The sequence below is a fragment of the Myxocyprinus asiaticus genome, chromosome 28 (genome assembly GCF_019703515.2).
Source record: "Myxocyprinus asiaticus isolate MX2 ecotype Aquarium Trade chromosome 28, UBuf_Myxa_2, whole genome shotgun sequence".
Classification (NCBI taxonomy): Eukaryota; Metazoa; Chordata; class Actinopteri; order Cypriniformes; family Catostomidae; genus Myxocyprinus; species Myxocyprinus asiaticus.
Genome location: NC_059371.1, coordinates 13,165,204 through 13,192,064, shown reverse-complemented (window position 1 = coordinate 13,192,064; position 26,861 = coordinate 13,165,204). Strand labels below are relative to the sequence as shown.

Genomic DNA, 26,861 nt, shown 5'->3' with positions numbered 1-26,861 from the left:
AGAATCACGGTTGGCTTGACCGGAGACGCCATCACGTTTTGAATACACTGTGTTAAGTTGAAAATAGTTCTGAAGACCTTGCGCTCGGTTTCATTCAGCTGTGCTCCATCTAGCGGTTTCATAGTAAGAATTTACCTGGTGTGTGCGCTTCTCCCGAGCTTTGAGCGCTGTCTCTGCACCAGACAGAAAGTCACTGTGCGCTGTGTTGAGGTTTGTTGCTGCGATTATTTTTGCTGCTTTCCATTCAGTTCAGAGAGTAAGAGCTTCTAACTTCCTACTGGGAAAAGTGCAATGAAATGCCACTATGTCTACATCCAACTTGGAAACTCATGCAGAAATTAGGGTTGGGCAATAGGACGATGTAATCGGATATAAACGATATCTTACAAAGATCCCGATGCTGACTGCTACACTCATTTGACAGATGATGACCGACAATATAAGGAAATGGCAAAACCATGGATCTGGGAAGTCAGCAAATATATTAAACAGTAGCCCAGTGTGTGAAACTAGCACCCGCCACCTGGAAAATGCGACGTGGCTGAATCCATTTCGCAAGCTCCTCGTCCAAATGTATTTCATGAGCGGGTCATTTTGCTCATCTACCCGCAATAGACGGGTGACCTGTAAGACGTGTATGTGAGTGACCCATGACAAGAAATGCTGTTAGTCATAAAGATGCATGCTTGTAGAACACAATTTATTATATTTTTAAGAACAGATAAAAGAAAAGCCATCAATGCTTGATGTGTCTGATTAGCTGTTTGTTCAGAGGTGTGCAGCACGACAAGCTCGTCTCGTGGAACACACGCATGTAGGTGTGCAGTGAGAGCATGTCTCTGGGAACATGCGTGTAAATAGTTCACTTTTTTTTTTTCCTGTTTCATTGATCTGAAAACTGTTTGCAAGAATAATGTCAACTATGAGAATGCTGCAAATGATCTCCGATCATCTCAGGTGCTGCGAGTTTATTTCGCTTTATTTCCATGGAGCAGTTCGCGGTTAACATGCATTGTGAACGCAACTCCGCAGGTTCAGTAATATATATCTTTCTATTAAAGAAACAAAAGACGTTCACCCATTCACCTTAATCGTATATTGCAATATTAAGGCAATTATCAATAAATATTTTTTACATATCGCCCAGCCCTAACTCAATTGGTGAGTTGAAGATGTGTGACAATACGCAAACATGTCGGCACCCAGGGAGACTTACCAAGTCAATGACAAATTCAATTTTGGTTAATAATATCCACTGATGAGTCCATGTTTCTATCTTAAATGCTAATAAAACTTGTTTAGCAAATGTTTGCAAAAACAGGTGTTCAAAAAACGGTTAATTATACTCTCTTTTGGTTATCGTGAACCTGTAGAACAAACCCTAGCAATGCAGCATCGTTTATCAGTTTGGTTGCTACGAGATATCTCTGTTGACAACCAGGTTACTACTGAAAATCATACCATAATCAATCTTAAAATTAAAAGCAAGGCCCCTCTTTGACACGATTGTGTATAGTTGTGAGTTTCTGTGATTTACTGAAAGGTCACATCACCCATGATTATTATCAATCATCATTTTCATGACTGATCATTGCTCTCCTTTCGAGTACTTGAGTCCTCGTGCCCAGCTGCCCATCCCTAAGCAGGACTAAACAACTGTTTCGAAAGACATCTGTATTCCATGAACTTTATGAAGCAATCAGCATTTACCTTTGAACTGTACATACATATTTTGAAAGGCTAAATACAAACAACTACTCAGGAGAGTACTGGTTTATGACAAATGTGTTGTAAATAGGGTTTTGTACTGTTAAGACACTTAATTTCTGCTGAACCTGAAACCATATGATTTTTACGACTTGGCTTACGGCTCTCGGACGTGCATTCTTCCACCGATGTGGATGCAAACCTTACAAAAATACTCAGACATTGTTTTCTGCACTATAACACTGCTTTTGAATCAGCAGTGGAAAACAAAGCGCAATCAGTGTAGTTCGATTCCCCAACAAATGACACTTTTGACTGTGTCCTTTTTAATCTACAAGTGCGAAATAGACAGCGTGATCAGTGTTATCCAATTCCTGTATGAATGATTCTTATCAGCCGGTTCTTTATTAGTTTTTTTTTTTTTTTTTTTTTACTGAAATCGCAAGTCATTACTTTTGTCAAGTTTGAGTCAAAATAAAGATCTGCGTTATGTGTAGAGTACTTAAGGCTTGTGGAACTTCAGAGTAATTACCGGTAGCCTAGATGGTTGTTAAAAAAAAAAAAAAAAAGACAACGTGAGGTTAAAGATTGGGTTTTGTTGCAATTAATTATATTTTATAAAAAATTACAAATTAAAAAATCTTAATTAGTCCGTCTAAACACCTTTAGCAAGAATCTGTTCTATTAAAATATGAAATTATCATTGTCATTTTCAGCTAAGAGCAGTCAATTTAACATTAACTGCATTTCTAATTTCCAAAAATGTCCACCTCAAAAGTACTACAAAAATTGTGAAAGAACTGTTAAGAAACTGGAATCGTTAAGAGTAATCAGTTTGAGTAATCAAACTGTTAAATTCCTTACGATTCTCTTATATCTAAAACTTATTATTGAACAGCAAAATGCTGTAGATGGCTAAAAATGAGCATCACAAGATACAACCATCAAGGTTTGGTAGACAGACCAAGCTGATGAAAGCAGTTGGCAGAGAGAAGGGGCTAACATAGGACTGTGTAGTTTAGTGTATGGTGTCTGGATGCATGGCTCTATTTTTAGATTGGTTTCTCGGAGATAATGGAAGAGGCAGCCCTGATAGAATATCACATTTCATAGCTAGGCCATGAACACATGACAAATTACACAGATACTCAAAACCACAGTGTACGGCCAAGCAAAGATAGGTAGAATACATCACTGAAATTGCAGGGCTTATCTTAAAATGTGTGACAGGCATAGTAAAGAGGGCCTACTTTTCATTCAGGTGTACTATGTACTGTAATACACTTTACTGTGATGAAAATGCTGTGGTTTTTATAGAGGGACTGCACATCACGGTGATGCGGACTTGTCAAGCATTCATTACTGATTCATTTAAAGTAGTTAAACTTTACCAACAGTGCAAGTTAAAAACAAATGCTAGGGCTGAAATTCAAATTCATGGATGCAAAATATGATGAAACAGGCCTAAAATTGACTTCAGGCTATTTAATTATTTCTTGTGGATTAGATGACCTGTAGCTTTTAGTAGATTGTATTGCTTTCGGATCTATGAATCAAAATGTTATCAAAACGATACCATCTGACATACGAATATCATTCTGTTAGCATTCAGCACACAAATTAAAATCATGTTATTTCTAGTGTGATTATTAAACCACAAAAGCTCCAATTTAATGACATAAACATAGTTTGCATGTACTGCACACTTAAAAAGTGAGTGCTTGAGAATTTGTGGAGCCAGTGTTGTGCAGACACCGGCTGCTCGTAGCTTTTAGAGTTCCTTGGCTCATACACGGAAAACACCATCATGAGCATTAAGCGCTCTGTTTGCAGCAGATGACAGTGAGCAGAGTGCTAATTCATATTGTAGCACAAGGTACATACAGACTACATGTTTAAATGAATAGCAGCCTTTTGCAGTTTAATAATCACACTGGGTCACATAGCTACCTGCTTTTCCAAAAGTGAGAAGCTACTGTCAAAAACACAAAGAAACAGAAGGGCAAAAAACATTCTGACAAAAAAAAAAAAAAAAAAAAAAAACTCCAGTTAGGGCTGTCACTATTATTAAATCTGGCTGACGATTAATTGTCAAACAAATAATTGTGATTATGACAATTAATTGTCTTTTTTAGGGCTATGATTATTAATGGTCTCTTTAATGGCTTTCACAATTGTCAAATAAACTGACATATTTCTTAAGGTGTGGTTTTTTTTCTGCATGTGTGTTTCATACACTTTAATAAGTCATTTTTACATATTTAACTTGAAATATATAAATCAAATAATAAAATAGGGAAATGTGATTTCCTTTTAAGGCTTTAAAAACTTATGACATGAAAAATTATGTTTTAAATATCAAAATATTTAAAACATTTTTGGTCAACATTAGTTTTCTTAAATTTTACATTTGCACTGATGTTTTTGTAAAAAAATATATATAAATTGTATATATATTTTATTATGCAATAGTAAAATATTTCTGTCCTAATTTCTTCACTTTCACAATTTCACTATCACAGTTTATACCTGTTCATTTATATTTTCGCGGGAGTTTGGGGTGTGTTGTCAGCTGAAGTGCTCTTCCGTACAGGAGCTGGCTGACGTCCGCGGTGCGGCTCAGTGACGCTCGTATCCAGAGTTCAACTTGACACACAAACCCACCATTCATGGCAATTATACACTATATTTGCTTAAAATTCCCTTATTTGGTCATTAAAATGTGATTGGAATTAGAATGCCCAATAATCGCGGTTCTCTCAAATAACTGTGGTTAGATCAAATAATCACGATCACACGGTTATTTAATAATCACAACAGGCCTCACTCCAATGTTGTATTTTGGATTGCGCTTTGAGGTTCTGTATAAAAGCACTTTGTTCAATAAAGATAATACAATATTATGTTGAAAATTAATTGTTCTATTTTTATTTGATTAAAGTTTCAATGATTAATTTATTTAGACACCATTTTAAATGATAAAATTCAAATAAACTGTCGATACGGAAATCAGAAAACAAAAACACAGGTATGGGTATTAGTGGGTACCAAAAATAAAGTATCGGTACTTGTACTTGTTCTCAAAATAATGGTATTGTGACATCCCTAATAAATAAATCCCATTAATTTTTTCAACAGACAAATTGATTTTTAATGATAACTTTCAAACCTTTAAGGGCAGACCTACCGTGAGCACACAGGTTTTAAATCAATGGTTCAGTCTTCTGTTGAAGCCATCAGTCCACATTATTTTAACTTAATTCTTAAATTGTGTTTAAAAAGGACTTCATGGTTTCGAACTACACTGCCCATAATCCTAAAGAGAAAAGATCCACCAATCAGAATAGCAGCAACCAAACCGCAGCAAAAAAGCTCAGCAGTGACAGCCCACTTCCATGACATGCTGCGAATGACACAATCGAGTCGGTCTCCCTACACTCTCAAACTACTTGTCTGAACTGTCTATAGGTGTGGGTCTACTGTCCATATTTTGCAATACAGTTAAATTATACTGTTTCTATACACCATGAATATTTTGCAATAATATTTTTTTTCAATACTTTAAATCAGCAGTTTTATAATTTCCCATAGTTTTTAAAATTATTTCATCATTCGCAACGCTTCATAGGATAGTAGTTCAGTAATTCATATTTCATTAAAGACACAGTCTTGTACCTTTGTTTCAAATGTTATTAAATCCCAATGGAAAAAATAAAATAATGGAAAAATACTACTTAGAGCGCATTGGGAATTGGGCAATACAAATTGGGGAGAAAAAAAAAATAAAAAATTAAAATTAAAAAACCTCCAGCTGTATTTTCACAAGCAGACTTGAGTACTTACTAACCACTGGTAACTTCAAGCTAACAAGTCACATAGTTTAACAGGCCTATGGCATATGCTTCACTACAGATCACATCACTCAAACTCTCCAGGATGGAAAACAGAGATGGCATAACCACACTTTACTGTTCCAGAACATTTGAATAAGTCTGCAAGTCAGTTGAGATAGGGAAACTGAATAATAGTAATTTCCATACAAATAAAACTGATAGACAGTGTAAAGCAATTGCTTCTCAACTATTCAGCAACAGGTCCAAAAGCTCAACTTAAAACTATGATAATTTTCCAGAAATCATTAGAGATGCACCAATGTATTGGCCAAACATCGGTATGGGTCGATAAAAGCAATTATGATTCTTTAAAAAAACAGCCAATGATCAGGGACAATTATTTCCCATCAATCAAAAGGGAGCAGAAAAATGGGCCGGACAATTAGCCTTGCCTACAACTTGTGCTTTGCGAAATAAAATGTTTCTTGTGTGGAATTACTTTGAACTGGATGACAATGACAGCAGAGTTGCAGTTTGGAACCAGGAATGCTAGAAATCTTGTTTTCAATGTTTTGTTATAACAGACCATGTAGAGCAGGAGTGTCAAACTCAGTTCCTGGAGGGCCACAGCCCTGCAGAATTTAGTTCCAGCCCTGCTCCAAAATGCCTTCTTGTAATCTTCAAGCACTCCTGAAGACCTTGATTAGCTGCTTCAGGTATGTTTAATTAGGGTTGGAGCTAAATTCTGCTGGACTGTGGCCCTCCAGGAACCAAGTCTGACACCCCTGATGTAGAGACATAGAGAATAAAATTATTATTACAATTTCTTTCAAAGTTGTGTAATTAATAATCAGCTAACCACCAAACAATTGGTATCTGCAGATGTTGTCCTAAATTATTGGTATCTGCACACACATTTTTTTTTTTTTATCGTGCATCCCTAATGATTGCATTATCATCAAGCTATATTTTTGTTTAAAAAAAAAAAAAAAAAAAAACACCAAAGGACTAGGTTTATTCAGTTAACCAAATATTAACAGGAAAGGGGGAGCCTAATGAGTGAACAACATTAACCAAGACCAAACCTGTCACCTTGGCTAGCCAAGGTGACACTTCCTCACCACAACAAAGTTTGCTCAATGTTAGCTCAGTCATCTGAAACTTCTTTACCTGAGGGAAAACCCTCAAGCAAGAGAGGGGAAACAAAAGCAACTACTCCCACCTAAAAAAGGAAACATCAGTCACGTTCATTGGTGCATCCACGCCTAGGAGCACCACACGTGTTGCTTCCTCGGAAAGATCCAACCACATTACTCCCACTTTCTCTCACAATCGTGGCACTCCCTCCAACTATCAGGCCTTTTGTCTTTCAAGTGCAATAAAACAATTTTTGCATAGTAGACTGTTCTTTCTTAGACAGACAGCCATCAATGTAGGAAGTCTGAGTGAGGTATTCCATAAAGGTGTTTATCTAGACATGTCTAGAAATCTATTAATCATTAATCAGATTATGACATTGACATTATCGGTTCCTGATGATCTTGTTTACTGTGGTATGTTCCATTGGATGTTATGTCATTAAGATATTAGCCATCACTTTTGTGCAAGTCTTTAAACCTGTTGTTGTGCAAGCATGGCACTGCAACATGATCACACTGGAGGTCGGCCAGAGTTCCAGTACCCTAGGATTGGCCACATTATGCCAACTCACCAACAAGCGCCATCTCCTATACCAGACATTTTTGCATTGGCTCGAAAATTCCACTGTGTTTACCTTCCTCTGTGCAGCAACTGGACGCACGTTATGTCAGTGGCGTGGGAGATCTGGGTTTGGATCCCGCATTGAAACCAGGAAGTAATCATGTTTGCATAATCAGTGACAAACACAATTCAGAGGTAGCATTTTTCCATCTAAAATTAGATTTTTACACCACTGATGGTTAGGTTTGGGCTTGGGGGTTCATTTTATGAAATATGCATTCCTCCACTGTATTACAGCCAGTACAGCTGAAAACAACTCACTTTTGGTGCCACTCCGTGGACATTACACCCGTAAAATGGAGCTCACATGTGCCCATAATCCCAACAACACTTGCCAATTTGGCCACTGGGGGCAGTGTTCGTATCTGTAAGCACAGAGTGATTTTAGCTAAAAAAAATAAAAAAAAGTCAATCTTCTGTCCGATTTCACTGTAAGCTCAGTCTGAGATGTTCTTAAAGGGATACTTCATAGAGGTCAACCGATATATCGGTTTTGCCAATTAATCGGCACCGATAACAGATTTCTGGAACTATCGGTTATTGGCAAAAATCCACACTGATAGTTTTTCCCCATTGTGTCCAGTGCTGGAGCGGCTGGGAAGGGTCTGCTGTCGTTATACAGTATGAGAGCGGCCTCTAGAGGTGAAATAAAAACTATCACTTCACTGATGCCTTGTGCTGTTTGTTTTGACACATGAAACTACACTCTGCATGGAGCGGAACACTTCAGATGTGGATTTAAAACATCAACAACAAAAAGGTATGTATACAGTACACTACAGTACACATTTGTCATATCATAAAGTAATTAATATGTTGACTAGATGCTGCATTAGTAGAGTACAGCAGTATGTTTGCCGACAAGGCTGAGAGGATGCTAACAAAGCTAACCTCAAGCGGTTATAACAATGTGACAAAAATACACTTAAGTCCTACCCAGATGTTTAAATGTCACGATTGTTACCATCTATTTGCATTAGTTTATATTCAGCTGGTCACGTTTATGCATTCGTTAGCCAGCTAAGATATATATTTAACGCTAGTGACGTGAAAAAGCTAATTAATATCTTCATGCAGCCGAGAGAAACATATAAAAATGTTTTATCCTCACTGCAATACGATGACTTCAGATTGATCACATCCTTGTGCTAAAAAAGGCTAGACACAGCACAACAAATAAAGTTTAACAGAAAGCAGATGTCTCAATATGCTTTTAAAAGTTCTCCTGCACGAGACGCTGAATAAACAAAAACAAAGGGAAACAAAGACTTCCGTCTAGCACACGTTTACATAGAAAAACAAATGGATGGTTGCAAAAGCGTTCGGTGTGAACAGCCCCTTACAGTTGGTGGAGGTCTTTGGCTGTTGCATCTTGCTCACTTATAAGAGTTTCTCAGATTAAACATTGAGTTGTTTAAATACTTTATCAGGAAAGGAGTGGAAACATGTGTCTCGGGGATCCTCGTGTTTGGTTCCTGTCTGATGTGTTCCGTCTGTTTGAACAGCCCCTGGCCTGGGCTCATAGTCTGAGCCGCTTCACCACCGAGGTCAGCCGAATACCTCTGCTATCTGTGAATATTGCTACTCTACATACAACTGTACTGAATAAAAAACATTGTGGTATTTTGCTGTTATTATGAAGCTTGAGTCTGGAGTAGTAGGAATCAGTGTAAGTGTAACACCATATGAACCATGTACTAAAGCATTTTACCCCCTCATTTTACTTTTGACTTAACATTGAAGAATATGAACTGACTAAAACTTTATTTTATGCACATTAGTTGAAAATGAAATGCTCTTTTTTAACAGCCAGGACAGGAATGTTCTATGCAATAATATAACAGCCCTCTTGTGGACTAAGGAAACAACATCAATTTAAAAATCAGCTGACTTTAAAATTCGAAAATTAGTTCATATATATATATATATATATATATATATATATATATATATATATATATATATATATATATATATATATATATCTATTAATATTTATATATTTATTTCATTTAAAAAAGTACAATACATTTTCATGGTTCAGTCAGTACTGTTTATTTTTGTAATAAAGTTCAGCACTATTTTACTTTGTGTTATTTTTTCATTCAGTATCAATTTTAGAAACTATTGGTTATCGACAGGTACTGCCCAACTTAATTATCGGTCGACCTCTAATACTTCACTCAAAAAAGAAAATTTTCTCTCATCATTTACTCTCTCAGACCATTCCGGATTTGTATGACTTGCCGCCTTCTGCACTAAACAGATGAAGATTTTTTTAAAGAGAATATTTCAGCTCTGTTGGTTCACTCAATGCAAGTGAATGTTGGCCAGAAATCTGAAGGTTTAAAAAGCACAAATGCAGCATAAAAATAATCCAAATGACAATCCATGTCTTCAGAAGTGACATGATAGGTCACAGATCAATAGACCACTTTCACATTGTTTTTTTTTTGTTTTTTTTGGCGATTCGCATTCTTTGTGCATATCGTCACCTACTGATCAGGGCTAGTCAAAGGAGGAGATTTGTAGGAAAAGGACTTAAATATTGATCTGTTTCTCACCCACACCTATCATATTGCTTCAGAAGACGTGGACTAAACCACTGGAGTTGTATGGTGTATTTTTATGCTGCCTTTAAGTACTTTTTGGAAATGTAGAGTTCTGGCCACCATTTACTTGCATTGTATGGACCAACAGAGCTGAAATATTCATATATAAATCTTAATTTGTGTTCTGCAGAAGAAAGTCACACATGAGATCATTTTCAATTTGGGGTGAACTCTCTCTTTAAGGAATAAGCCATCACTTTTGCGCAAGTCATTAAATCTGTTATTGTGCAAGTATGGCACTGCAATGGCAATACATAATGATTGACAGGAATAAGAAGAAACAAAGGTGTGCGGTGCATAGTAATAATATTATTAAAAGGACAATTTATCAATAAACTTGATGTAATACAGTTGTGAAATCCATCAAGACCTGTCAACACAGGTATCAGCCACAAAGAATCTTTTTAAGCAACATAGCTCCTCTGACGATGCATGCAGGATGCATAAAAATGCCTGAAGGAGAAACATCTGAGAGAGAAAAGAATGTCCCAACAAATCAAATCCTCCTCAACACCCACCTGGAAGTGTATTCAGTTGTGATGAATGGACATCAAGTCTTTAATAGATGTCAAAATGGAGCATGAAGTGTGACTGAACCAGATCCTGAGGGCAGGTAACACGAAGGGACACCTCAAGTTTTCAAAAAAACAGAAAGGGATGCCTGTAAAAGATCTCTAGCAAATGATTAACTTCCAACTTTACAACCACAGCACAATCCGAATTGTAAACGCTCAGAGGCGAAAAGGAGACATGAAATCTGGCAAGGAGGTGAAGGGAAAGAGGGAGGGTTGCTGTTTTTTTGTTTTGTTTGCTGTTGTTTCAGCAACTTCATTTAAAGTTTAAACTGTAAGGGAACACTTAACATAACTTTTGTCCTTCACAGTAGTCACGCATTTTAAGAATAATGGAACAGTTCACACCAGGTGGACTAAAGATATAGCGGCTGTCTAAAAAATAAAATAGCGAGACGTCTATCTAGGCAGCATTCTTGGGTATCATATGATGCCTAGAAGTTCTGTCTAGGTAGGCATCTTACTAGGTTTTGAGACAGCCAAAGTAACACACCTCCATGAATGGATGCATGCGAGTTAAAATGCATCTGTTGGTCAAAATCAAACCACCCAGTTTGAATTAACAATTCATTTTCGGGGGTTTGAGGCCAACATGCAATTGTCTTCCATCCCAAACAAATAGTTGTCACTGATAAGTGCATTCAGTGTCTTGAACTGAACAACTGAAGTTCGGCAGTTTTTGTTCTCCACATTAACTGAGAGAAAGGTGCACATGTTTGCCAGCCATCACTCACAGTGTTATGAAAAACACTGACTTTGTTCAAGGCAAATTGCTTGTTATAAAATAATAAACAAATGGCGATAAAAGAGTGAGGCGCTTTGAATTAGCTGGTGCTCCTTGTCTCCAGCGCTGCCGTTGAGTTTGATATGGCTAAAAACTAGCAAATGAACCGAGCATGTTAATTGGGAACAAACCACAGAGAAGTTAACTTGGTAAAAAGAACAAACTCACCGGGGATGAAGCGGCTTTACAGCGGGCACAAATGAAAACTTTAAGTGAAACCGCGGAGCAAACTTTTGTGAGCTGGAAAGCACAGTGTGTTGGACTCCCATGAAGCTCGCGGCATCTGCCGCGTAGAGCACAACGTGTAAACAAGTGTATTCATCCGCCGTGCGCAGCCAGGGGAACTAGTTCGCGGAGTGCGCGACCAGCTCGTGCGTTGAATACGGGGCCGTTTACACAGAGAGTGGGCTTGTAAAAGACGGAAAAGTTTATTTTGACAAAGTTAAGGCAAGGCAGTGTTTTGAGAGAGGGAGTACCAGAACAAAAGCGGTGTAGTGCCGTGACGTCACGTCCACCTGCTGAGGACTGAAGTGATTCGCCGCTAGTGCTTTGATGGAGTAGTGGGAAACCGATATTGTTGCGCCTTCGATTAGTTATGAATTATTCCATTATGCATTGATGAATACCATTATAAGCACTGCCTCCGCACAGAACAAGCGAAAGGTAAAAGATGTGGTGAAAGGATGATTAAAGACATTTACTGGAGATGCCGAAAGGTGAAGGCATAACATTGCGTTTAAATGGTGTGCAGCGCCATCTAGTGGTACAGGATTCCCATTCCTTTTCACCAAAGTATTTTCTTGATTTTCCCAGTTGTTCATAATTATTGGATTAAGGTCTTAAAATCATTTAATAGCAGCAAGCACATAACGTTCCCGTTTGGTCATTTCTTTTGAAACCAATTCCTAACGTTCTAGGAACGTTCTCATTAGGTTTTATTTCTATAATCATGAATTAACATTCCCAGAACGTTGCAGGGAGGTTTTGGTCTGACAATCTAATAAGAATATTATCTAATGCATACGTTTAGGTTGGTAATACTTTACAATAATGTTCAGTTTGTTAACATTAGTTAACAACGTTAGTTAACTTGAACTAACAATAAACAATAATTTATAGCATTTAATTTCAACATACAGTATACTAATACATTTTTGTTTTTAAATAAAAAGTTGTATATGATAACTTCAGTTAATGCACTATGGACTAACATGAAGTAAAAATTAACAATAGTATTTTTGTAAACTAACATCAACCAAGATTAATAAATGCTGGAAAAAAACAAACAAACAAACTATATATTGTTCAATGTTAGTTAATGATACCTAAAGCATTAACACATTTTAACGATCCTTAAATGGAACCTTCTCCATAGCCTTTTTATAATCATAAACTAACCTTCCCAGAACATTGCATGTTTTTTTTTTTTGTTTGTTTTGTTTTTTCACAATTCTCATTATTTTTCATTAGGTATAACATTAAGAGAACTTAGGGGAACATTCTCTAAACCTTTAAGTAACATTCTATTTACATAAATACAAATTTCCTGGCTAACCAAAGGAGAATATTAGAAGAATGCCAGTTCTGGGAACCAAAAACTGTTACCGGAACTTTCTGGGAACCAAGAATTGTTAGTTGGGCTAGACCTGAGCATAACTAGAAAAGAATATATTTACTGTAGAAATGTACATGACTTTCAAGATTTTATTCATTTCTATTACTTCTCCAGGCCTGGAAAGCTTGATTTTAAAATTCACCAATACTTCCAATTTGTGCATTACCATGGTACTTTGACTGCCGAGTACTTCAGCATTCCAACACAAAATGCATTTGAAATAAAAGGCAGTACAGGTGCATCTCAATAAATTAGAATGTCGTGGAAAAGTTCATTTATTTCAGTAATTCAACTCAAATTGTGAAACTCGTGTATTAAATAAATTCAGTGCACACAGACTGAAGTAGTTTAAGTCTTTGGTTCTTTTTAATTGTGATGATTTTGGCTCACATTTAACAAAAAAACCCACCAATTCACTCTCTCAAAAAATTAGAATACATCATAAGACCAATAAAAAAAACATTTTTAGTGAATTGTTGGCCTTCTGGAAAGTATGTTCATTTACTGTATATGTACTCAGTACTTGGTAGGGGCTCCTTTTGCTTTAATTACTGCCTCAATTCGGCGTGGCATGGAGGTGATCAGTTTGTGGCACTGCTGAGGTGGGATGGAAGCCCAGGTTTCTTTGACAGTGGCCTTCAGCTCATCTGCATTTTTTGGTCTCTTGTTTCTCATTTTCCTCTTGACAATACCCCATAGAGTCTCTATGGGGTTCAGGTCTGGTGAGTTTGCTGGCCAGTCAAGCACACCAACACCATGGTCATTTAACCAACTTTTGGTGCTTTTGGCAGTGTGGGCAGGTGCCAAATCCTGCTGGAAAATGAAATCAGCATCTTTAAAAAGCTGGTCAGCAGAAGGAAGCATGAAGTGCTCCAAAATTTCTTGGTAAACGGGTGCAGTGACTTTGGTTTTCAAAAAACACAATGGACCAACACCAGCAGATGACATTGCACCCCAAATCATCACAGACTGTGGAAACTTAACACTGGACTTCAAGCAACTTGGGCTATGAGCTTCTCCACCCTTCCTCCAGACTCTAGGACCTTGGTTTCCAAATAAAATACAAAACTTGCTCTCATCTGAAAAGAGGACTTTGGAACACTGGGCAACAGTCCAGTTCTTCTTCTCCTTAGCCCAGGTAAGACGCCTCTGACGTTGTCTGTGGTTCAGGAGTGGCTTGACAAGAGGAATACGACAACTGTAGCCAAATTCCTTGACACGTCTGTGTGTGGTGGCTCTTGATGCCTTGACACCAGCCTCAGTCCATTCCTTGTGAAGTTCACCCAAATTCTTGAATCGATTTTGCTTGACAATCCTCATAAGGCTGCGGTTCTCTCGGTTGGTTGTGCATCTTTTTCTTCACACTTTTTCCTTCCAGTCAACTTTCTGTTAACATGCTTGGATACAGCACTCTGTGAACAGTCAGCTTCTTTGGCAATGAATGTTTGTGGCTTACCCTCCTTGTGAAGGGTGTCAATGATTGTCTTCTGGACAACTGTCAGATCAGCAGTCTTCCCCATGATTGTGTAGCCTAGTGAACCAAACTGAGAGACCATTTTGAAGGCTCAGGAAACCTTTGCAGGTGTTTTGAGTTGATTAGCTGATTGGCATGTCACCATATTCTAATTTTTTGTGATAGTGAATTGGTGGGTTTTTGTTAAATGTGAGCCAAAATCATCACAATTAAAAGAACCAAAGACTTAAACTACTTCAGTCTGTGTGCACTGAATTTATTTAATACACGAGTTTCACAATTTGAGTTGAATTACTGAAATAAATGAACTTTTCCACGACATTCTAATTTATTGAGATGCACCTGTACAATTTGATGTGGAAAATAACACTTGACACAACACTTGCATTTTGAATTCTGCTTATTTATTCAATATTTAAAAATCTATAAGCAAAAAAAGAAAAAGGGGGAAAAAAAAGAAAATTATATTATAAATGATGAAATACACAGAGATAAACAAAACATTCTATGCGTCCAGAACCTGGGAGAACACAAGGCACCGTTCCAGAAGACTGACAATCAGTTTCAGGTTTCGGATCCTGATTAGGAGCCCTGGAAATCTTATACAAATGCTCCAAAAAATTAATCCAAAAATCCACAGTACTTGTCTTAAAGAGATCCGTGATAGGTAGGAAAAGGATGAAATATGAAAGGTCAGCTGCAAGTTATTTTGCACATCTCTGCCCATATGAAAGACTGAATCATAATTGTGCTTTTTAGTGCATTAAAGGACCTCATTCACAATGCAGGTCTTTTTGGGCTTGCAGTTATTGACACTACACATACATTACACAGAGCACCATGATATGAACTAATATGAACTACACCAGTAAAGGAAAGAAAAACATGAGAAACACTGTTTTAACACCCTCTATGCAAGTTAATATGAAGCTCTTTTTATATTTCAACAGACAATGATGAATTATATAGGACAATGGAAAGGGTATTTCTTTGGTATTGAAAAACTAAAAATATATTCATCAAAATGCTCTGATGATTACACAGGTGTTTGTCAGTTTCATAATTTGACAATATCGACATTAGCTCCCCTTCACTCATACGTTTTCCAACATAACCATCCATTCCAAAACATAATAGTTAAGAGAAAATGCATAAGTAAAAAAAAATCTCCAGACATTATGATTTCAGACCATGAAAATATGAAGCATTTGGACAATTCTGACAAAGACACTTAAAGGTACGCTATAAAACAAAAGGCTACAGTAATACACGAAACAATGCAAGATATCAACCACAGTGCAGTAACCATAAGTTGTATGTGAAAAAGAGAAGTTCAGCGGAACCTAACAGTGCCATGACGCCATTCGAAAATAGCTTTCACATATATAAAATACTACAGAAGCAGATCTGGATACAGTTTTTAAAATCATAAAAGCAAAGCCGTTTGCATGACCTGCAACGTAATAACACCGGTGCAAAATTTTTGACTATCAGGTACCAAAATTCAGATTAATATCAAGTTATTTCACTTGAATATTCAGATTTGGGTGAAAACGGGAACTTGCATATGCATTTTGCTTTAAATTCTACGTTATAAACAAGGTTGTTTTTCACCCACTTAGATTTGCTACGAAACCAAGTCAGAGAGATCTTTGTATTGAGAAATGTGCAATACTTTTGCATAAAACATGGCTTCCCAGAAACAGATTAGGCTTAGTCTTGGTCTTCTATTTAGTCTAGTGCCAAATCTAATGTGTATCTAAGATAATCAGCCCTAAAATTTACATACTGTTTCATGATAATGGACACTCTTATTCTGTAAAGGAAGTGTAAAGTTTATAACACAATAAGCATTTTCTCTAACAAGCAGCAATTGGGTTACTGAACTGAACATTTGATCAATAAACAAAAAGGGGAACAAAAACATAACTGGCAACACTCCTTTGTGATGAGTACATTACATATGCTACTGCTATGTGATCTCATTGATATTGCCTAAACATCCGGCATGAGAAAAGTTTTTAGCAAAAAGCGTGGAAGGATCGTACAACACTTTCAAACTTTTCTACGATATCAAAACCCAACAGTTCTGTTCATCCAGGAGGGATTTTCTGTTTTCAGTCCATTTTCGAGGATCAGTCCAAAAAAACAGAGAAAATATGTGACGAATGTGCAAAGCTTGCTAATGTCTTGAGCGACCACCTTCAAACGCATGGTGCTCCTTGTGTGCTGGAAAAACAGAGGATTTAAATCAGTCACCAACATTAGTGCAATGGTGATTAGTTTGCAGTTCTGTACATGGGTAGTTAATGCAAAAGGGGCTTTTCAGACCAAACTCGTTTTTGAAAGAAAAAAAAAGACACCGCTAGGGATGTTAATGATTAATTAATGCTACATGCACATATTATTTGGAGTTCTCTTTTCACAGCGTTTTGCGGTATTAAAGGAACAGTTCACCCAAAAATGAAAATTCTCTCATTATTCACTTACCCTGATGCCATCCCAGATGTGTATGACTGTCTTTCTACAGCAGAAGAAAAACGCTGAAGCTCTGTAGGTCCTCATAATGCAATTAAACAGGTGCGATCAGTCTACTGGCTCATATTTAGGCAGCATAAAAGTAATCCACACGAATCCAGTTGAGAAACTAACTTTTGTGGTAATCAAAATTATGCCACGAATGCTGTCGTTTGAGCTTAACTTGTATTGAATCTGTAATATTCCTTTAACTTAAAAAAAAAAAAAAAAAAAAAAAAAAAAAATCGCTTCCTGCCAGAAGTCGATGCATCAGTGACGCAAGCGCTATGGCACGTTCACGCAAGTCGAAAGCGCACGCTTTGTACACAAAGAAACGAACATCACGCGAGAGTGGTTCAGCTTCAGAAGACATTCACTGATCGACTGGAGTCGTGTGGATTACATTTATGCTGCCAAAATGTGACTTTTGGCCCGTCAAACAGCCAGCAGCCTGATGGTGCCCGTTTATTTACATAATAAGGACCTACAGAGCTTCAACATTTTTCTAAAAATCTTCATTTGTTTTCTGCTGTAGAAAGACAGTCATACACACCTGGGATGGCATCAGGGTAAGTGAATAATGAGACCATTTTCATTTTTGGGTGACCTATTTTTTTTAATGTTAATGATTAATCGATTGTTAATTTCTGTAACAATTGATTATGAAAATGTCTGAAAACTGACATCCCTAGACACGGCACAACAAATGCAACAGAACGCTGGTGTCTCAAGCTGTTTTTTTGTTTTGTTTTTTAAGTTGAAGTTATCTTTAACTTGATACAATGTCAAAAAAAAAATGTGGCGCTCCTGCGCAATACACTGAAATAACACGGGACGGTCGGAGCAGTCAACGATTTCAGAGACGGACACAAAAACGCATTTGATGTGAACAGCCCCCAAAATGTCCATAGACTTTTTTTATCAGCATCAAGATTTTTGGTTAAAATTCATTTGAATTTATTTGGGAAAGTGTATATCTTAGGTTTAGCAACATTTAAAAATTTACCATTTTAATTGGTCCATTTTAATGGTTAATGAGGTCATAAAAGCTGCATGCATATTAGTTTTATGTTGGAATTAGCCTAATGCTGTTTCAAATATTTTTTTAAGTCTGCACAATATGTAAAATTTCCAAAAGTACTCAAAAAGATAAAACGATTTTTGCATTTAAATTTCATAAAATTCCAACAAATTGATCTGTGTAATTTTTAAAATATTACTTTAAAAAAAAAAAAAAAAAATCAATACAAATGGATGGAATTTTGTTAGAATTTGAACTGCGTAAATCTTAAAATTATTTTCTGAGAGTATGTTGTCTACTGTCCAAACATTTGTCTTGCCTTTTGTTCAAAACTGAACATTAAAAACAATAACGTAAATAAAAAAAAATGCAAACTAGACGTTTACATCTACAACAATAAACATAAGGTTTGTCACTAAAATGTCCAATTCGAATGGCAAACATATCAAACACGAAAGAAAGCAAGTGACAAGCTCTCATGCAACTAATGTTATAAAAATAAACAATCAACTCTCAGGACGCACAAAGTAAACTGTTGACACTTACGTTTATAAAATACTGCTTTAAAAGATATCTGCGGAAGAAGTTCGTAGATTCTCCCTAAAACTTTTGACTCATTTGCAAAACAGGCGTTTCCATTCCAGACCTGAACAACGTCCTCCCGTTCTCTCACGCTGACACTTACTCCAACCACTTCATCCTCTGAAATACATTTAAAAAAGTCATTATTTTAATATAATTTAAATATTAACAAATGCAGTGAGCAATGGTACTAATACTACACTCACCTGATGCACAATAATCTGTGAATTGTTCCCCAATTGTGGCCAATAGCAGCTCTTTCCAAACAGCTAACTGGTGGAAAAAGAGAGATAAAAAGAGAAGTAGAACAATTTCAATCTGCCAGCAATATAGCGGTTATAAAAAAGGAAACTACTGATTTATTTAGATTATACAGTCCAAAAGGGCATTTACACAAACAACTATTTGAAGCAACAAAGCCACTGGAAGTTATTCACTTTCAGAAGATTTGGCAATGAGTGACATTTTCTATTGGCAACATGATGTGGCCGTGTCCAGCGACTCAAGTTGAGAAAAGTTTGACTTCATGTAAATGGGTATCGATGTGATGTGGGCGTGTCCTACCAACAGGAGTGAATCTGTCTACTATGTGATACTGTAGTCGAGCATAGGCAAAATGGAGAAGTTTGTCATATGATTTGCCTCTGCCCACATGCAGGCATAAATTTAAAAAAATGATGTGCGGAAAACCGTGTCAGGAATTGTCGCATTCTAATACATGTATTGATAATCGTTCATGATTTGATGCACTATGCATGCACTGCTCAGTGCTTCTATACAAATATTTTGCCCTCCAGGGTCTGGATTCACCAAATGTGAATTTAAGAATAAAATTCTTCTTAACTACTATTTTCTTCTTATTTTGTAATGTAAGAAAAATATGATTTTTGTATTCCCAAAAAGAATGTTTCTCTTACACCCTGTCTACACCAGGCGTGTCCGATGACACAACGCGACACAATGGCTTGAGGCTGTCTAAACTGAACACGTCAACACAAACGTTCTAAACCTTTTGTGTGTGTTGTTGGCAGTAGCAGTGCTAATGGCAGGTAGGGGGCGTAATCAGAAAGCTGTTTGAAAATGATGTTTATTTTATACAGGGTATCTGCCGGTTCGAAGGAAATGTAAGACATTTTAAGGCCAAATAAAAGAAATTTAAGACCACTTTCGCAATATTTTTTTATTTATTAGCTGGTAAATACAAAACCACTGAGGCTACTTGAATGTCTCTGGACATGTTTTTTTTATATATATATATTATTGTGCATTTATGTGTTAATAAGTTAATACAACATTAAAACTCTAAATGAAATCATTAAGAATGTATGTAGCCTATATTGTGACCCTTCTCTTTAGTCACTTGCTTTCTAGCAAGACATGACGCATTAGACCAATGCTTTGGTAACGTCACCGTTTATGTCAAACACGGAAGTGGGGGCAAAAACCATGCGCAAAAAATAAATTTACTGTATTATGTTGTTGAAAAATTATTCGGAGGGCTCTCGTTGACTGCTGTGGCTTCAAGATCATCAACAGAACTGACTAGACTGAGGAGATCATTTCAACTCACAACTTTGCAGCATAAATTTATAGCGAACATGATTACATGTTTGTTATTAACTCATATCATTATAGTAATTGTATCGCTAAGAACATGTTTGTATTGATGATGGTTTTGTGTCATACTTTCGTTTAATCCTCTAATCTGTCAAATCTAACAAATCAGCGGCTTTCTGCCACCACTTACTGTAATTAAGAGGATTGGTCTATAGACCTTATTCACAATAGCGCCATCTTTGATTTTTAATGGGAATGGAAACGAGGCTGTGAGGGAAAGACTTACCATTACTTCAAAGGCATGCATGGTATAATTCTGTAAAAAGCTCCATTTCCCATCTGATTTTCCACAACTCATGATGTCTGGAGTTTTTTTGTCTACGGAGTGTCCTTGAAAAGATATTTTTTCAATGTTTTGTACACAGAATGATCCAAAAGCACTTTAAACTGCAGTACATCTCATCGAAGAGACCGTACGTCTATCCCGCACAGCCTTGTTGTCATTGTCAATACAAATCAAAGATATCGCTGCTGTGAAGGTCTAGTTGAATAACATTTATATTTTTTTTCTTGGCAGATAACTTTAACAAATACTTTAACAGGTAGTTAAAGGGCGGTTCATTTAAAAATGACATTTCTGTCATCACTGGTCACCCTTAAGTCTGAATGAATGTTTCTCTGCCACGTGACAGTGTTAGAGACGCAAAATAACACCATTTGCATTTCGGATTAACGGGTTTATGAAGGTTTATACATGTGTAACATCGTAAGTTCAGTAAAAATGCGCTTCCCTGTGCGCGCTCACACTAAACTCAAGCGTCAGCTGCTAAATGCACGAAAGAGCGAGAGAGAGTGAGACGATTATGACTTGCGCAGATTCTGCTGTTTTAAGCGTCTCCTCTATTCACGCCCCAAAACGAAATTTAAGACTTTTTGCAATTTATTTAAGATATTTAAGACTTTTTAAGGACCCGTGGATACCCTGTTTATAAATACCATTTGGTTACACAGAAAATAAACACTTCAGCTTTAAAGCGACCAGCAGTAGGAACGCCCACAACAACCTCCTGTGATAAAATCACTGTACGTGAATGCCCTATAACAGTAGGTGAAGTAGATAAAAACGGTCAAACTGCTTTGTAAATTATAACACCAATGATAGACTAGCAGACTTACTGTGCTTTCCTTTAGCACTTTCATTTTCCAAACACCTCCCTTTGCATTGCTTTCCTCTTCCCTGTTAACAAATAAAAATATATTCAAAACAAATGTTTAATGTGAACTGCCCCATACACATTTATTTAGCTAAGGATGACATCTAATTATATATTGATGATTACTGATTATATAAACTACCCCAGAGTTTTCCTGCATGAAAATAAGACTCACCATAGTGGTCTTCTTTCTCCTCTCATTAAGTGGTAGCTACACCTCAGAGGGAGGCAGGACACAGGAGGGATGTTGTTGTACACACTCCAGAAGCTCTTTATGCAATGGAGAAAAAAAAAAAAAGAGGTCAATGTAGTTATACACAATATATACTGGCAACCAAAAGTTTGGAATAATGTACAGATTTTGCCGTTTTGGAGGGAAATTGGTACTTTAATTCACCAAAGTGGCATTTAACTGATCACAAAGTATAGTCAGGACATAACTGATGTAAAAAAAACAGCACCATCACTATTTGAAAAAAGTATTTTTTGATCAAATCTAGACAGGCCCCATTTCCAGCACCCATCACTCAACACCTTATCCTTGAGTAATCATGCTAAGTTTGGTACTAGAAAATCACTTGCCATTACATCAAACACAGTTGAAAGCTGTTTGGTTCGTTAAATGAAGCTTAACATTGTCTTTGTTTTTGTTTTTGAGTTGCCACAGTATGCAATAGACTGGCATGTCTTAAGGTCAATATTAGGTCAAAAATGGCAAAAAAGAAACAGCTTTCTCTAGAAACTCATCAGTCAATCATTGTTTTGAGGAATGAAGTCTATACAATGCTTGAAGTTGCCAAAAAACTGAAGATTTCATAAAAAGGTGCACACTACAGTCTTCAAAGACAAAGGACAACTGGCTCTAACAAGGACAGAAGAGATGTGGAAGACCAGATGTACAACTAAACAAGAGGATAAGTACATCAGAGTCTCTAGTTTGAGAAATAGACGCCTCACATGTCCTCAGCTGACAGCTTCATTGAATTCTACCCGCTCAACTTCAGTTTCATGTACAACAGTAAAGAAGACTCAGGGTTGCAGGCCTTATGGGAAGAATTGCAAAGAAAAAGCCACTTTAGAAACAGAAAAACAAAAAGAAAAGGTTAGAGTGGGCAAAGAAACACAGACATTGGACAACAGATAATTGGAAAAGAGTGTTATGGATCTTAACCCCATTGAGCTTTTGTGGGATCAGGTAGACTGTAAAGTGTGTGAGAAGTGCCCAACAAGACAGCCACATCTATGGCAAGTGCTACAGGAAGAGTGGGGTGAAATGTCACCTGAGTATCTGGACAAATTGACAGCTAGAATGCTAAGGATCTGCAAAGCTGTCATTGCTGTACATGGAGGATTTTTTGATGAGAACTCTTTGAAGTAGTTTAAGACATTTTTTTTCCAAACTGTAATAGTAATTTTTCTCATTATTAATGTCCTGACTATACATTGTGATCAGTCGAATGCCACTTTGGTGAATAAAAGTACCAATTTCTTTCCATAATAGCAAAATCTGTACATTATTCCAAACTTTTGACCGCCAATGTATCAGAGACAATATTAGTATCAGACAAAATTGGCGTTTGTTTAAATTATTGACATTGCTTTAAATAGCCCAATACTGTAAGCAGATAACATCATGGCTATATTTTTCCCAATTCACACAGTAAACTCTTTTTCAATGCCAGGCTACAAAAGGTATTAAACGCATTTGGCAGACACTTTTATCCCAATACAGTGCATTTAAGCACATATTTCTTTAGTACTACCAATGTTTTAATGCCTTATTTCTCTTCATGCATTTACAATTGTAAATTGGAGCTACAATGTAAAATAAAAAAAATAAAAATAAAAAATTCACAAAAGAACATTCCCTTTCGTAAATGTTACTTAATCCTCCCTTGTTCCTATTACTCAAAAAATACATGTACCAAAGGGAAATTAAATTAAATGAGTTGATTCAACTAAAAAAAGTGCCTTGTCAGCTTTACTTAATCTATGCGTGTTGGGACAACATGAATAATTTTTGTTTGGTTAACTGAAACTGGGCAGAATGGGACTCGACAGGAAGAGTAAATGTTCAAATTAAGTGTTATTTTATGTTTCTTTATGCAAGATGAATATAAAGGGGACTTGTTAGTGTTTAATGTTTTATGCTGAGATTTAGAAGAATGTCTGTTATGATAGTAGTTTTGGGGTTTACCATTATGATAAAGGGTGGATCTTGAGCCTAGGTTGAGGATCAAAACATTTCAAGTATTCTACAAATTGCTTTATCCATTGAGCAATTGCTGTGCTAACCGTAGCACAGTGACCAAGTTGCACTCATAGTCTTTCCACCAGCATTTGTTTGGCATGCTGACATTTACTGTCACTAGCTAGCATATCATTAAAAAAAATTTTAATGTGTGTTATTGACAATTTTTGGGGTTTACTTGATTCTTGAAGTTCTCTCTACTCCAAATGTTTAAATTGAAATTACATGATAATTTTAATTTAATAAAACTCATTTCAAACAAGTGGATCCACTGTTAATTATTGAATAAATTTCAGCCAAAGAATAATTTTTTTGAGTGTAGTGTGTAAGGAATAACTGACGACGGACTGTTGAAAAAAAATTACCATCTCGGGTTGTGCATTATTTTTCAATAATTCAACGGGGCGAAGTCAGTTATTCCGCTTATACCGCAGTTACCACACCTTAAGACATCGTTAAGGGTTTTATCTGAGGATATTTTTTGTTTTTCATCCCTAAAATGCTCTTGTGAGTGGAACTACTTTCTTCCACTTTGGATTCATTGTCTTGCTTTGATACAGCTCAAGCCTTCGTTGCTAGTTCGAAAACATCACTTTAGAACTAGCAACGGAGGATTTCTACACTTGCGCTGCTTTACTGGAGCACTTACTGGAGTAGCAAGGCAGTGTGTGTGTGCATGCGTTTGTGAGAGAGTGAGAAACTGTGAGAGAGCGTGTGTGAGATTTTCTTTGTTTGCTGCAGCTCTCGTCAGAAGTAACATTGCTTCAAAACCGCCAAGATGTAAGTTTATGCTCACTTCTCCGCAGCAGTGTGATAGTGTTGCCATTCTTGTATATAGCTTGTCCGTTGTTAAACAACCGTTTACAACCCCACTGAGTCGCAGGGGTGCGTTGACATGACGACTCTGTTTGTCGCTCGTGAGAAGGTGTGTGGGTTAGAGCGAAAGAGAGGGGGAGCACAAGGTTGCTTTCCACAGACATAAAGAGATATTTCGTATAATACAAAAACTGTTGTATTAATCAAGTCATGGTGCATGTACATCAAGCCTCTGTTTGTTGGCCGTGACTCGAGTCTCAATGTGTTTGTGTGTGTGTGTGTGTCAGTGTGGGTAAGAGAGAGAGAGAGCACAAGTGCACTTTTCAACTGAAATTTAAATACGTTTAAATAAGGATATTACAGTCATTGTTTGTCGTTCTTAGCCAATGTCTTTGTTTTATTTGCTTTCTTTGCTCTGGTACACTGTACAGCTCTGAAATATCTGAAATAATTTGGCGAAGTGATATAGGACCGTTATGCGGTCCAGACCTGAAACTACTTCATGACCATGCGTTTACTGGAAAATAATTCCACACCGATGGAACGTCTGTCAACCAATCAGAATCAAGCATTCAATATACCCGTAGTATACAGACTTATAATACCAGCCATCGGTCATCGGCATTGGGTAAAATTTGTATTTCATACATCCCTAAGTTTTCACCAAGATTAGTCACTTCACATAGATTAGTTCCATCAGCTCACTGTGACCTGATTCTAAATGGACTAGTATTTCAAGCAAATCGGGCAACGAAAATACATTCTGTGCTCACAAAACAAATTAAAGCTATAAATGACTTCAAATACAAATGATTAAAAGTGTACCTCATACCTGAACTGTGTGCACTGTGTATATCTTTTTCAGATTTGATTCACACTCCGCTGCCGTTGTACCTGGTAATGACCTAGAACATGCAGTGCATTATTTTTTTTACAAACTTTACACAGCCTTAAACATTAATCTTTTACCTTATGTAAAATGCCGTTTAATTCTTATGATCATACAATGAAACACAGAACACAAGCATTTCACAATCCTCTTGAAAACCGAATGTCAGTTGGACAGTAAACAGGACTTTAACTCTTTGAAAATCACTATAAAAATAACTGCGTTGAGAAGTTTACTGAAAGGAAACTTAATAAAAATTTAAATTACAAATTCCAATCACACCACAGAACACAAAATTAACCTATATTACTAATTTCAGTGGGCATTAAAACTAATCTAGAACACTCAATGATTTTCAATTAATTTGAAGTTTTATGCAAATGAAGCTTTTCATCTCAAAACTTCTGAAAATCTGTAATCTGCATTTACAGTTGCTTGAATCTTTCATTTTAAAACTAAATAGGACCCATGACAGAGCCTTGAGGCACACCTATTGAATGTCCCACTGTAACTTGATTTATAGAGCTTCAGAGAGGACAGATCTGATATTAAGCAACAATAGTGACCTGCAGGTGACTCCGACCTACTTTAGTAAATCATTTTATCAGCTTAGCGTTATGAAACACATAATTCTTACAAACACAAAATTCAGGCGTTTGAGTAGTCTATTAATGTTAGATGGGCTCGTTAATAATCTAAAAGAATAATTTTAGCTACAGATTTGATCTAAGGCCTTTGTTCGCAGCCGTGAATGTTCGTCTGCATTGACACAACTTTTATCCATATTGACAGTAATATGAGCAGATATCTGCCTACCGATCGAGCCAGAAGGTCCAGGGCGAGTGCAGCGGCAGCGACGTGCCGTCCTCGACATGATTGCTGATGTTTTCCAGCTGCTTCTCGTCGATGTGGATGTCGTTTTCTGTGCAGTTTACAGGACTGCTTTGTCTCGCCGTGCTCAGCTGCAGGTTTGGGGTTGCAGGAACCGCCATTTCTCACTTTAATGAGGCTAATCGATGTTTGAGTGTTTTGCTGGGAGATTTAGATGAATCCCCGCATCAACGGAGAGGCAGATTATTGATGCTGACTCATTTGCCGTTCGGCCGGCTAGACCTTCCGCGTCATCGACACAACAGCAACAGAGTCGGGCTGGGGAAGGGTGAAGTCAGACACAGCACCTGCTATTTCCGCTACACTTCAAAATAAAAGCATTACGCCATATTTTAAAATAAAAGCATGTTTGGGATTCGACCTCCTGTTGGGGTTTTGGAGACCCAAAGTCTTCAGAACATGTTCCTTGATTAATGCAAATTCAAGATTTACGCATTTCAGTTTCATAACAAAATTCCTTCATATTGAAATTAGTAATCTTAAAAAAAAAATTAAAGAAAATACTTGGTTTTATTAATTTAATTTGTTAAATATTACACAATTCAATTTGATGAATATAATTGAAATGCATAAATCTTAAAAACAGGTTTATATATATATATATATATATATATTATTACTATTATTATTATTAGGTGTTGGTTAAATGGAGATCACATTAACACTTTTATTCATGCTTTCAGCCTTTATTTTTGGTACGTTTCTAATGCCTTTTATCTATAGGTTTCATTGTTTTAGCCTTGTCCCAGAACCAGACTTTCAATA

General features: G+C 36.7%; 2 protein-coding genes across 7 annotated transcripts in view; both read right to left on the bottom strand.

Moving 5' to 3' along the window:
- Positions 1 to 11,557, bottom strand: part of LOC127418973 (forkhead box protein P1-B-like) — a 61,290-nt gene extending 49,733 nt beyond the window's left edge. For 2 of the 6 annotated variants that reach the window (XM_051659930.1, XM_051659931.1), the window contains exons 1-2: positions 11,438 to 11,508; positions 10,432 to 10,574 (exon numbers count right to left, since the gene is read on the bottom strand). The gene's annotated coding sequence lies outside the window, so the exon portion shown is untranslated. Of the gene's footprint in view, positions 1 to 10,431; positions 10,575 to 11,437 lie in introns of all 6 variants that reach the window. The other 4 variants (XM_051659927.1, XM_051659929.1, XM_051659925.1 and 1 more) reach the window with 4 other exon arrangements.
- Positions 11,558 to 14,685: 3,128 nt separating this feature from the next.
- LOC127418712 (eukaryotic translation initiation factor 4E type 3-like) lies at positions 14,686 to 26,368 on the bottom strand. The gene is made up of 7 exons (XM_051659419.1): positions 26,022 to 26,368; positions 25,149 to 25,221; positions 21,425 to 21,519; positions 21,212 to 21,272; positions 18,685 to 18,751; positions 18,443 to 18,598; positions 14,686 to 16,587 (listed from the first exon to the last, which is right to left on the bottom strand). The coding sequence occupies exons 1-7, from the start codon at positions 26,195 to 26,197 to the stop codon at positions 16,541 to 16,543; spliced, it is 675 nt and encodes a 224-aa protein (XP_051515379.1). The 5' UTR covers positions 26,198 to 26,368; the 3' UTR covers positions 14,686 to 16,540.
- Positions 26,369 to 26,861: the final 493 nt, after the last annotated feature.

Coding starts and splice junctions, on each gene's coding strand:
- LOC127418712 (XM_051659419.1), bottom strand. CDS start 26,197: ATGGCGGTTCCTGCAACCCCAAACCTGCAGCTGAGCACGGCGAGACAA. Junction 25,222..26,021: donor TGGACCTTCTGGCTCGATCG/GTAGGCAGATAT, acceptor TGCATGTTCTAG/GTCATTACCAGGTACAACGG. Junction 18,599..18,684: donor CACAGATTATTGTGCATCAG/GTGAGTGTAGTA, acceptor AATGTATTTCAG/AGGATGAAGTGGTTGGAGTA.